This window comes from Coffea arabica, chromosome 4e (genome assembly GCF_036785885.1).
Source record: "Coffea arabica cultivar ET-39 chromosome 4e, Coffea Arabica ET-39 HiFi, whole genome shotgun sequence".
In the NCBI taxonomy this organism is placed as follows: domain Eukaryota; kingdom Viridiplantae; phylum Streptophyta; class Magnoliopsida; order Gentianales; family Rubiaceae; genus Coffea; species Coffea arabica.
In genome coordinates this window covers 13,494,764-13,507,405 of record NC_092317.1, presented here as the reverse complement: position 1 = coordinate 13,507,405, position 12,642 = coordinate 13,494,764, and the positions used below count along the sequence as shown (strand labels likewise).

Below are 12,642 nucleotides of genomic sequence, written 5' to 3'. Positions count from 1 at the left end.
TTCTGGTTAATTTTCTGTGGTTTTTGATCGATGGTCGGTCGGGTTAAAATAAAAAGGTGGATGATAACTTAGACAATAGTAGAAGAATGGTAAAAATTGTTTTCCCTCTTTTTTTGTTGCAAAAGGTCCAATTGTCTGGAATACTTTAGTGTTGATGAGTGATTCCTAGTGTCTAAGGGATGTTCTTAGATGAAGTGGATTATGCTAAAGCATGCAAATTTCAATAAGAAGATTTGTTCTGGAGGTGAAAAGCCCACTTTTCAAGCTGTTTCTCTTAGGGCTTTGTTGGCAGCTTTTCAAGCATATAAAATCTCTTTGGAGTCTAATATGAAAAGTTAAGATGGCAATGACATTAAGTATGATTGTTCATGCTAGCCACTAGGCCTTTGGCCTGGTGGTGGTGGTGGTGGTCTCACCAATTTGCCACTATATGTGGCGGCCTTAATTGGTCTTTTTCGATGGAGTTTGTACTCACATCGAGTCCCCCATCCCCATCTCCTAGACTAGGCTAGATTAGATTATAGAAATCTTATTGTTGCGAGAAAAAAAATTGATTGTTCATGCTAAAAAAGATTTTGTTTTAGATTTTTCAAAATGATGAAAATGATATTCGAATTTACGTTACATCGGGAAAACTTTATGAGAAATTTTGAAGGCTTGCAGATTCTGGGATTTAAAATCTTGTGAAATTTCAGATTCTAGATTTTGATGTAAAAGTATGGATATGAAACTTCATAATTTTTGGAATTGTTAGTAAATATAAATCATATCACAAAGTCACACCTGTTATGCAAGTTCTTTCTAACATGTGAAGGTGGGAATAAGTTTTTGCCTCATTTTGACGCAATTCTTTGTTTCAAGAATTCTTGATCTGCTGCAGAAGCATAACTGCACGATACTCTAAAGCCCACCACTCTTTTACCTCACACCTAAAGGAAATATGGACCACTTTTAACAGATGAAAAAATTGTCAAGGAGTGGAATACATGCTTTTAAATTTTTTAAAGGCTTTTATATAAAAAGTAGAAACTTTTAAAGATGTAATATAACAACTAGAGAGATGGAGAAAATGGTAGTAATGTTACTCAAACATAGAGGCTTTTGATGCATGGATTGTTATAAACAATATATTGAAAGCATTTCTAGAAATCTTTTGATGCCTCAATCTTTTCTAGATAGTGCCTTTTGTTTTTCTTTTCAATTTTTCTATTTAGTTCTCCCGCTCTTTTCAAAGGTTTAACAGTTAAGAATGCTTATTTCTGCAATATATATCTCTTGCATACTAACGCTGGATTAGCAAATATTTGATGTACTTTATCTGGCTGGCATGATGAGAAAATTGTATCACAAGGTTTAATTTCAGGCAAACAAAAGGAAGCGTTTGCATCCCGAAAGGAATTTTTTTTTATGGAAAAAAGTTTGGGTGAATTCGACTCCTGTCACCGTTATAAGGTAGGGCATGTTTCTAGAATCAAAAGTCACTTTCAACGGTTCTTACAAATCGTCCATCAACACAGTCTTCACATTGGCAGCGTAATTCGAATACATGCATATTTTCTGTGAAAAAATGACTCATTCTTACCAATTAAACTAACTTGTGTTGTCCAAAAAGAAAAGATGCCAAAAGTGATTCCCTCTTGCTTTAAGGCTTTTTCTTTCTTTCTTTTTGCACTTTTTTGCGTCTTTCTTTTTTGTGTCTTTATCTGACTTCCATCCATGGGCCCTTAAATGCATCTTGCTAACTTACTATCTTGAAAAATGGGTAAAATCTCAAATGACAACAACAAAAAATGCTGCGAAAAAAAAAATAGATTTATGAGGTTAAAATGATAGAAACTCCATCAAGTTTACATCCTATAAGATTAATCTGTACTACTTGCATAGCTGAGAGGAATTATATCTGCTATATTAATTCAATTTGTGCAGCACACTTAAACATTAGAAAGCATACATTTGTGTTCCAAAAGCTCATTTTGCAATTTCAGAGTCCGATTTGTATTTTAGTATGATGTACTCTAATAAATAATTTTCTGGCAAGATAATATGACACCATTGCTGTATTATATTAAACGTTTTTTTAAGTCCAAAAATACGTAAATTTCAAATAACTTTTTAAGGTAAGAGGTTTATTACAATGGGAATTTAATCAATCACCACCACTTGACACTCACAATCATTTTATATTTGTGTAATAAATCTAACTTAATTGTATCTTAACCAGCTAATGCAGTTGTATCTGTCATAAAAGAAATAAGTACCCCACAAAGTATAATTAGGAAAAAATCACAAGAAAAAAAAAGAGAGAAAAGGGGAATTCAAATTATAGAAAGACATAGCAATTTGTCTGGTTTGGATATATATCCTTTGTGCTTGATTGTGACCTAAAAGAAAAGCATTGTTTGAGGATGAACAGCACTTTCTGGGCTCCTCAAAAGATTTTGAGCATAGGATTAAGCAATCAAAAGCTTACTTTTTCTTTTGGGGTGGGCTGGTTAGCTAAGCTTGACAAGGTAATATACCTACTTCAATTATTCCAAGTCAAAAGCTGTGTCCACAAAGTATTTTTAACTTTACAAGCTTTCTTGCTTAGGTTGTTTCTCTTAGTGCAGTTCCTTTTTTTCCACCAAGCATTATTGATCATAGTAAAAACTAGCACAAGATCCAAAATCATTAATTATTAAATCACAATGACATTGACCTCACTAAGAAAATGGGATGCAAGTAAGATAAAGAAAGATCCAAGCTGTGTAGGTTTTGAAAATGACAATTGTTGTATAATTTAGGTATTCAATTATGACGGCATGATTCAAGAAATATTGTGATCAATATCTAGCGAGTTTATTCGTTCTCTTATTTGGGTAAGTCCTAAGATATAGTCCTTCAAAAGTAATATTTAGAAGGATAATTTTATACTAATCGACACACAACTTAAGCGATGGATGTAAATTAAAAGACAGTCCACGCATTTTCGATTATAGAAACTTCTTTATTTGTGTTTATCACTTAGAAACGCCGTGAATTTCAATCACTCTAGATAAGTGGACTCTATTTAAAATACCCATTTATTTCATTTACTCAACATTGTAGATGGAAATCTCAAAGTGTTGCAAAGTAAATTTTGGAGAATTGAATAAGCATTTAACACTTAGAAATGTTAAAAATACATCCATTCATATACTAAGTTCAAATAAGTTTTTGGAGAATATAAGTCATTGTTGCATCAAACGTGTGAATTTAAAATGAAAGAGTGATAATGTAATATTCCTATAATGGAAGATATTTTTATTGAAGAATTTATATGTTATTCGTCTAGCATATCCTTAATTATTTTGGAAATAGTACGGGAGTAGCATGGTTTCACTAGGGTATAATTTTATGAACTTTCTCTAATAAAATTATCTATGTTTTCTATTAAACGAAGATCCTGCAATTAAAATTTTGAATCTATGACTAATGAGTTTGGGACACCATGCTTAATTCCATCCCACTCCTGTCTTTTATTTCGTTACACAAAATGGCACAAATATCGAAAATTTAAAATTTTTTTGTAACAATTTAAATGCCAAAAATACATGGGAATGAAACAAAATAATTTCAATAATCAAGTGGTTATTGTTTAATTGATACACATAACTACTCGTATGATGTTTTCTAGTTATGAAATTAAAAAAAAAATGCAAAGCTATCAAATACTCGGACTATGGGTCGGGAATTTTTTTTCATTTCATTATTTAGGACAAATGTCTTAGCTTTTACGGAAGAAGTATACCATGCAATCAACAAATATAAAGACATAGTACAACAACAATTTCTTGTCAGTTTTTTTTTTAAAAACAGCTTGATGACAAGTGCTAGTATAAAAAAAAATAAAATGTGAAAGACATTTGAGGACCATTTTCTCCCTCTTATATATAAAAAAAATATTTTTTAGCCCCTCATGTATAAAATGGTCCAAAGAGATCCCTCAAGATATGGTAAATGTCCAAATTTGGCCTGATTAACTATGTTAAAATAAATTTCTAGCTAAAAAATGCATGTCCATGTCGCGTGCTCATACTTTCAAGGTCAAAATCGGAGCAAAAATAATATGTTTTTCTGGAAAAAGCACTCTCACCACCCCTTTCTCTCTTTCCCCACAAGTGGTAGTGGGAAGGTTTTTTTGAAAGCAAATATTATTTTTGTTCCAGTTTTGCTCCTTAAAGTATGAGACACTTGGACATGCATCTTTTGGTCTGAAAAGATAAAATGATGATTGAAAAATATATTTGTAATAGATCATTTTTAAATCATGGTGGACCATTTTGGTCATTCTCTCTATTCAAAATATGCACTTATATCTTTGCTCCCAAATTCTTAGTAAATTGTTCTCAATGTTCGAATAACAACAAAACTCTATGTTAATGACAGGGAAAAAATCATTGGCATATTTTCACGAGGGGTGTTCAATTTTTTTTTTTTTTTTTTGCTTGCAGAAGATCATTGACTGGTTTAAAGTGAACAACAACTCTATAGAAATTTTTTCCTATACCCTCATTGATAGTCAAAAGATTTTTAATACTAGAACAGTTGAATGCATAACAAAATATTTCTCTATTAATAGAAAATGTGTTTCATACACACCTGACTTGCATTCCAACTGATTAAAGTTAAAAAAAAAAAAAATCTTAGATAAGATTGGTCCCTACTCTATTACTAGCTTGGTTAGGACTTATTCCCAAATAAGTATTCTTGAAGATTTTTGGGTATTATTCTTTTCTCCGTGGCAAATAATGGTACCACCAGATGGCAGTTCATCCAAGTTATTTACAAGGGAAAAGCAAAAGAACCTTCGACGATTCCGGACCGAGGACAAAAGCATAACAAAGTCATCCTTATTCATTAACCTATACAAAGAAAAGAATCCGCACTTCCACGAGATTCAATAGGAATCTGGGCCAGCTGCTATCCTGTAAAGACGGATCCATTCTACCATCCTAAACTGCCCAATGACTCTCAACCACATCAGTAACACCCATGTCGCTACAAATTTACAATTACCCTTTGGATTACTTTTCTTAAGATGTTTTTATAGAAAAATAATCACTATAGCATTTTTAATGATGTGATCTATGTGAAATAAAATGGTTAAAAATATTAAAAGCTCGATTGAAAATTGTATTTGTAAGGTAAATAAAATAATATTTTGGGATCCAATGTTTTTTGTGTATGATGGATACATGATAAATACATAATTGAAAAGATAAAATGATAGTTCAATAATATATTTAATGAATATTTGAAAACTTTATTATCTTTTTTTATAATATAGACAAAAACTTGATTCTAAATGAAATAAATATTTTTTTTTACTTGTTTGTTCTAGTTCTTCATATGATGCACGATTAGAATTATACAACATTTGATAAAATTGAATTTTGAAAACTGAAATCTGAAGTGTAAAATCCGAAATCTGAATTTATTAAGTTATTGAATTGTTAAGTACTAAATTTGAGGGGAGAGGGATGGGTTGGGTGATATAGGTGGAGGGAGTGTAAGTGAGAAGTTTTAAATCTTAATTTTGATATATTTGAGTGTATATCATATTATATAATAAATAAATAACTTATCATTTATTTTTTGGAGGAAGTTCTGTTTAGAAAATTCAATACTACTTAATTAATTTAAATATTTTAGTTTCGATTATCAAAAGCATATAAACACGTTAAAATCTAAACCTATTAAATTTAAGCAAACACCGGCCGACTTTTTGTCATGCATTAAGATTTGCAATCCCATTATTACTAAAGAAAGATTAATATAGAATTCGCACAGGCCATAAATTTCTTTATATTACAAAACAAATCACATATCCATCGTTTATTTCCCAAAAAAAAAAATCCTCGATTTTGAAGCTTGACTTGTTGAGGTCTCGATCCAAATTGAAGATTTTCTTTGAAGTAATGTTAAAATATGATTTTTCCTGTCATGAAAGTAAAACAAAATTCCACATCCAACGACCGGTTTCAAATTTGCAAGACTTTATAGTCAGATGGGTCTTACTCAATGGTCAAAGTCAACCAGTTCCCGCACCTAATAAAACCTCAAATTTTTGATTTGCTGGCGAGGGAATTTTTCACCATTGGCCTCAACTTAATATCAATTGTAGTTTATCCCCAAAATTTACTCAAAACAAATTTATTTTCTTAAAACGAGAACTTAATTCTACTTTGCCCCCCATAGTCATGTATTTTGGGATCCAGATTTCAGATTTCACTGCATTAGTTTCCAAATTTCACTTTTTCTCTTACTTTGCAAATATTAACGAAGCCATTTGATTTGTGATAACTCACGTTCATAATCTATTTTAAACAATTTACGTTTTATCTTTCTTTGGAAATATCAACGAAGCCATTTAAATTGTGGTAACTAATACTCATAATCTATTTCAAACAATTTACTTTTTCTCTTTCTATGTAAATATCAATAGAGCCATTTGATTTGTGTTGACTCTTGCTCATAGACTATTTTGAACAAATTAGACAGCATTAATTGCCCCCTTTTTTCTTTCTTATCAAAACATTAACGGGACTATTTTTAATTCGTACGATCATTAATTTTCATTAGAAATCTATCCTTTGTCAAGTGTGTCAAAATAAAAAGAAAAAATTACAAGATTTAACATTGTGAACTAACATATATTAAAACATCATATCATCTTCACAAGTGATTTTACTTTTCAAAAAACACTTGTTTAGATTATAGTTTATTTGCTTGTATCATCAACACATCTTCCAATTAACTTTTTATCTCACATACATTATATACAGTATTTTTTTTAAAAAAAATTTATCTCAAATAATCTACTATTTAAAAGTTTCTATAATTACATTTAACTATTAATCGAACTGGGGTACTAAATTGAAACAAGTACATAATTCAAGGGACAAACTAGTCTTCTCATTACTTTTGAAACTTCCCCAAGGCTTCCACAAAGTGCACAACCCCACACTTTGCTCTGCCACTTTCTTTTCCAAAGTTCCCACAAACTCAAAAGAAGAACCCCACCTCCCAACCCAAAAAAAAGGCTTTCATTTACTTCTTCTCTTTCTTCCCAGTTCCCACTTCTGAAATTCTTAACCAACTTTTGAAATTTCCCCGTCAAAAACAGAACAATTCATCGAAATAACTAAATAAAGAAAAAAAATGGAAAATCCAAGTCCTAGTCCAAATCCAAGTTCAACCCCTCCAACCGCCGCCAACCACCAGCACCAGCACCAGCACCAGCACCAGCACACCAATTCCTCCTCCACCGCCACGCCCAGAAAAAACTTCAAGAGTGACAGTCACAAGAGCACTAGATCAACATCAATGTCGGATACCGAATCTCAAGTCGACTCGTTCCACTCCCCACTCCGATCAATCTCGCCACTCCACTCCGACGACCCTGTTTTCAAATCCCCTTCCGATTCTAAAGCAATTGTTTCGGTTGATAAGTACTTCTCCCCTCTCCGGTCACCGAAAAAGCCATGGTCGGAGAATTCGAGTTTTCCGGCGACTCCCTTGACGGCGGACGGAGGAGGGAAGGACGGGACTGGGAATCCGTCGCAGGGGATGATGATGTTTAACCGGTCGGTGAGAGATGGAGTGCAGCCGGGAGTGGAGAAGTTGGAGATGGGGCTCGGTCGGAGAGGCGAACGTGATGAGGTCGGCGGAGAGCGTCCGTCCAGGGCGGCGGTTGATTCGATTTTGCGGAGGTCGAATAGGGATGTGATGGTGAAGAAATCGGCGTTAGGGTTTAGGATTTGTGAGGTGATTTTGTGCTTGATTGCTTTTTCAGTTATGGCTGCTGATAAAACTCAGGGTTGGAGTGGTGATTCTTTTGATCGCTATAAAGAATATAGGTTCCATTTCTTTCTCTATTTCTCCGCTATTTGTGAATCGATTCTACTGTATAAATTGTTTATTCAAATAAGAAAAAAAAAGAATGAATGGAGGAAGAATTTGTCATGAGTTATACTTACATTACCATCAAACGTTAACTGTAAAAAATTCTGTGCTCAAGCAAGCATGTAAGCACCTGGTAGATTTTATTAAGTTTATTTTACAGTAAAGATCAAATTTTTTTGGCACAGGTACTTGGTTGGGGTAAATGTGATTGGATTTGTATATTCCGGGTTCCAAGCTTGTTGTTTGGCTTATTATTTGGCTACTGGAAATCATGTCATTTCAAGCCCACTGCGTTACTTCTTTGATTTCTTCATGGATCAGGCAAGTAATGTTCATGTACTGTTCTTCACAATGTTCATATGGTGATTTTCTCTTCACCCCTTTTCATGAGTAAATGTTTGCTCTTTATGATGTAATTACAGGTGATCTTGTGTGTTCTCTTCTTTGTTTGTTTGTTTGGATTGTTAATTTGCATGTTTGTTACTAGTTGAATAAAGGCTGGTATAGGAAAGGATTGACCGAGCTATTGTCTGCTTGAGCTAAATTATAAGTGATCTGACTAATATTTGGTTCAGAGTAAGATCAATGTCACCTACTTGCTAGAGTGTTGGGGAGTGCTATTTTTCTGCTTCTCACTTATATCTTACCGCTGAAAATGTATGATTTCTCGAATGATGAAAAATATCCAGAATAAAACTTCTTTTGTTCCTGTAGTTGCATCATTCTGTCCATTTTTGAGGGCTGATTCTGCTGTTCTGGAACAAACAAATTTTGAGGTCTGATTTTTGGTCTGTTCAGATGAGGCTGTTTTTGGCATTCAGTGCTTCAATTTTATTTTAGTCAAAGCAAGTTCAAAAGGAGCGATATACGTAAATTTCAGCAGGAAAAAGACCTGTTTAGTAGTTCGATTGCTAGCAATTATCTTTCCAAATGTGCCTTCAAGAATGTTTGTAAATTTCCTCCGTTTGGATTGGCCATTTTTTCAATAACAAGTTTTTCAAATACAATGCTATAGTAATATACAATAACTCAAAAAAGATCTCATCCATACAATATATCAAATATTTCAAAAAAATTTTATAGTAAAAATTTTTCATATACACTGTTACAGTAAAATTTTTCAAAAACACCTAATCCAAATGGCAAACTTTTGTTGGGCATGCCTCAAACACCTGACTTGTACACATTAATTTGTTGAGGCTCCTTTATACAAGTATTGTCAACCTCTACTTAATGCTGCTATCTATGGTTGCTGCATATTTGGGATAATTATACATGCTTCCTTTGCTTTCTGAAAGGATTTTATCCATTTCACTCGCAGATACTTGCATATCTTATAATGTCAGCATCATCCTCATCAGCAACCAGGGTGGATGACTGGGTGTCAAATTGGGGTAAAGATGAGTTCACAGAGATGGCTGCTGCATCTATTAGCATATCCTTCCTGGCATTTTTTGCATTTGCCTTCAACTCTCTCATATGTGGTTACAGTTTATGCAACCGTGACTCCAGTTGATCTTCATATCGATTGGTACTTTCCTTTCCTGCAAATAACTCTGAAGCTGTACAGCCCTAGTGGTATAATCAAGATTAAATTTTCCTTCTTGCTGTAGATAAAAGGAATTTGTAAAAATAGATGTTAGGTGAAATGGATTTCGACTCTATTCAACAAAGATGCCTAATTACACCTCGCATGCTTGGGGTATGTATTTATTTTTCAATGTTTTCCCAATCTAGGATACTGATATAGCCAGGTATCTTTTTGATGTCTATGGGCATGAGCATTTTGCTCAAGTGACAGAGGAATTCATGTTTGCTTCTTGCAAGTTTAGGATTTGTTCAGGAATATCCGCTCCCAAAACCAAATTGCTTGATATTTGAAAGAGCTGGAAATTTTCCATGTAGAACAGAATTACCAATGAGCTAGCTACTCAGGGTGCTATCTTCTCTTGTTTCTTTGAAGCTTAATCATCTCTTGACGGTTGATCTCGTTAATCCTGGCTTCTCCAGAGGAAAAACGGTGGAAAGAAGAGGTGTGAAGAGAATCAGTTTTCTAAGACATAAATTAATTGGATCCTGTAATAATTGGTGTATAATCTGGGATGGAATTTGGACAACTCCATTTAAATTCCCCTGATCCCCACCTTGGGCTTTCTGGTTTTCTGGATGGTCTGCTATCACGATTTTGATATTTTGACATCATTCCTCTGAATGTGGTAAACGCTTTTTTTTTTTTTTCCTTTCTAATAAAAATATAATGAAACATGGCAAGATCAATTAAATCCAATCTTTTTCCATCAGTACATAATGGTGAACGCTAATACAAAGGTTCCTGAGGGTTCTATTTAAATTGCATTGTTTGGATGAGATTTTAGAAAGAGTGTATGCGTAATAAAAAAGAAGATGGAAACATGTTAAAAGAACTTTTCCCAAAAATCAAAAGGGATTCATATGGATAAAGTGTGATTAAAATATTGTTTGGAACAGCTTTATTGAATATTTCGTAAGTATTTTTGAGTTTATTGCCAAAATAACTCTTCTTTTGAAACATATACCCAAAGTAATCTAATTTTAAAATTTATTACCTTTATAATTCTTTTTTTTCTACATAGGTTGCATATGTGGTAGGATAGAGATAGAGGCACATATTATCTCTTTTTCCTAATTAATATCTTCCTTGATTCTCTCTCTGAACCTACCCATTTTTTTTTTCCTTTATTATTTTTTGTCCTTTCATTATTTTTCCTTGTCAAATGCAATTGTTAAAAGTCAATATTTATATTAACAACATCTAAAACTTCATTATCATTCCTAATATTGTATCTGTAGATGAAAATATTCTCCTCGAATTGATAATTTCAAGGTAAATGAAGATTATTCTTTTGTCTTTTCTGTTGTGCAGGGTTCGTTTGGATTGGCTGTTTTTGGGGTTGTTTTTTAAAAACTATACTATTCATTTTTTGAAAAACAGCAAATGTTGTTTGGATTAGCTGTTTTTGAGAAACAACTTGTTTTTAAAAAACAAGCTTATTTGGATTATTTGTTTTTGAGAAACAACTTGTTTTTCAACAAGCTGGTTTGGATTAGCTATTTTTGAAAAACATCATTCAAATTGGTAATTAAAAAAATCAATAAATTTCATTCAACAAAATACTTTATCAGTACAACACTGGTATAATTAAAAGTAAACTTAATAGATAGAGATTTTGCATAAGTGTACATGCCATATACAATAGCCACCGTGGAACCATTATTTATGGTTTGCCATTCGCAATCCGCCCACCAGTTACAAAAGCACAAAATAGATAACGACAAAATGGAGCTACTAATGTTGGTGATAGTACATGCTGTTTGCCAAGGCGCTCCTGAATTCATTCCAACCAGCAATTCCTTGAGGCGACATATCCAGTGGTTCTGCGCCGGCCATTTGATCCACCACATGATTTATATTATCTCCCTGTGCTGCAATAGTCTCTTCTTCAACAAAATATGCGTCATTCGGGACATTATCGCGCATAAAGTTGTGTAATGCACAGCAAGTCAGGACAATATTATTCTGTGTCGCCATCAAATAGTTCTGCATGGGGCCCTTAAATATCGGAAATCGCTTCTTAAGAACACCAAACGTGTGTTCTATAATGTTTCGTAAAGATGCATGGCGTCTGTTGAAAAGTGTTCTTGCTGCCCGCTCCTGTTGGGTTCCCCGTGCACCCCTAAAGGGAGTCATAAATCCTGGCATGTTCGTGTATGCCGGATCCACCGCATAATACTTCCCTGCACACAAAGTAATTATAGTTAAGTGCATTATAAATATTACTATAAATGTTTTAAGAAAAGTCATGCGATAAATTCCAAATGGATGATTTAATACCCAAATTACCTTCTGGTGGCCGTGGAAAAGCACAATTAGGATCAAGTAAGACATCTTTTAAGATCTTAGAATAATGTGCGCTACCCTCCCACCCTACCCTGACATAAGTGAATCGTATATTATGATCACACACTGCTAATATATTTTGCGATAAGCCGCCATGCCTATTCCGATAACGCTCCCTGTCTTCGGCTCTACACCAAGCTGAAACATGCGTTCCATCAATAGCTCCAACACAATCCTAATCACAATAAGTAGACGTTCAGTCTTCTATAGATTATAATTAATAAGAGATTTCACAAAATATCTCTAACCTTAAACCAGGGCCAAAACGTAGCACTGTTCTGTATTCTTGGATTCGTCGTGTGATAATCTATCTGCCGGACAAAGTCGCGTCCCAAGCGAACGAGAGATCAAAGGCATCGTCGTAGATGACGGTCCGTGGTCTCGGTTGTGCGTTGGAATCTCTCGGCTAGCACCCTATGTCGCTCGTTATGACTCAAGCAAAGAAGGCAAATGGCGAGAGACTCGTGAATGCCTACCCGTCCTGTCGGGTGGGGCTCCCAATAGCCCCTCTCAATCAACAAATCACATAACTGGAGGAAAAGCGGAGCTTCCATTCGAAGGTTGTCGAATATTCTGTCTCGATGGCCGTTTATGAGTTCTACAACCCATTGAGCACCCGACTGTGCACCATCTCGAATTCGTCGGCGCTCCACAAGGTTTAGATATGGGTCGAACAGAGCCAATCCAGCAAGCACAAAGTAGATGAAGGTCAAAAGTATCTCCTCCTCATTTTCTTCGTCGAAGAAATCCCCACCTTGCAAATAATGCTCATACTCCAT

The 12,642-nt window shown here is 34.0% G+C and overlaps 2 protein-coding genes across 3 annotated transcripts; one reads left to right on the top strand and one right to left on the bottom strand.

The window, feature by feature from the left end:
- Positions 1–6,975: 6,975 nt before the first annotated feature.
- On the top strand, positions 6,976–9,647 carry LOC113741396 (CASP-like protein 4A3). 2 transcript variants are annotated; one of them, XM_027268919.2, is made up of 3 exons: positions 6,976–7,880; positions 8,112–8,247; positions 9,225–9,407. In XM_027268919.2, exons 1-3 carry the CDS (start codon positions 7,183–7,185, stop codon positions 9,264–9,266), a joined length of 876 nt encoding a protein of 291 aa, XP_027124720.1. In that variant the 5' UTR covers positions 6,976–7,182; the 3' UTR covers positions 9,267–9,407. The 2 variants fall into 2 exon arrangements, with proteins under 2 accessions (XP_027124720.1, XP_027124719.1); XM_027268918.2 differs by having other exon boundaries at positions 6,978–7,880; positions 9,248–9,647.
- Positions 9,648–11,251: 1,604 nt separating this feature from the next.
- On the bottom strand, positions 11,252–12,642 carry LOC140005483 (uncharacterized). The gene is made up of 3 exons (XM_072046482.1): positions 12,340–12,642; positions 11,807–12,038; positions 11,252–11,700 (listed from the first exon to the last, which is right to left on the bottom strand). The coding sequence occupies exons 1-3, from the start codon at positions 12,640–12,642 to the stop codon at positions 11,252–11,254; spliced, it is 984 nt and encodes a 327-aa protein (XP_071902583.1).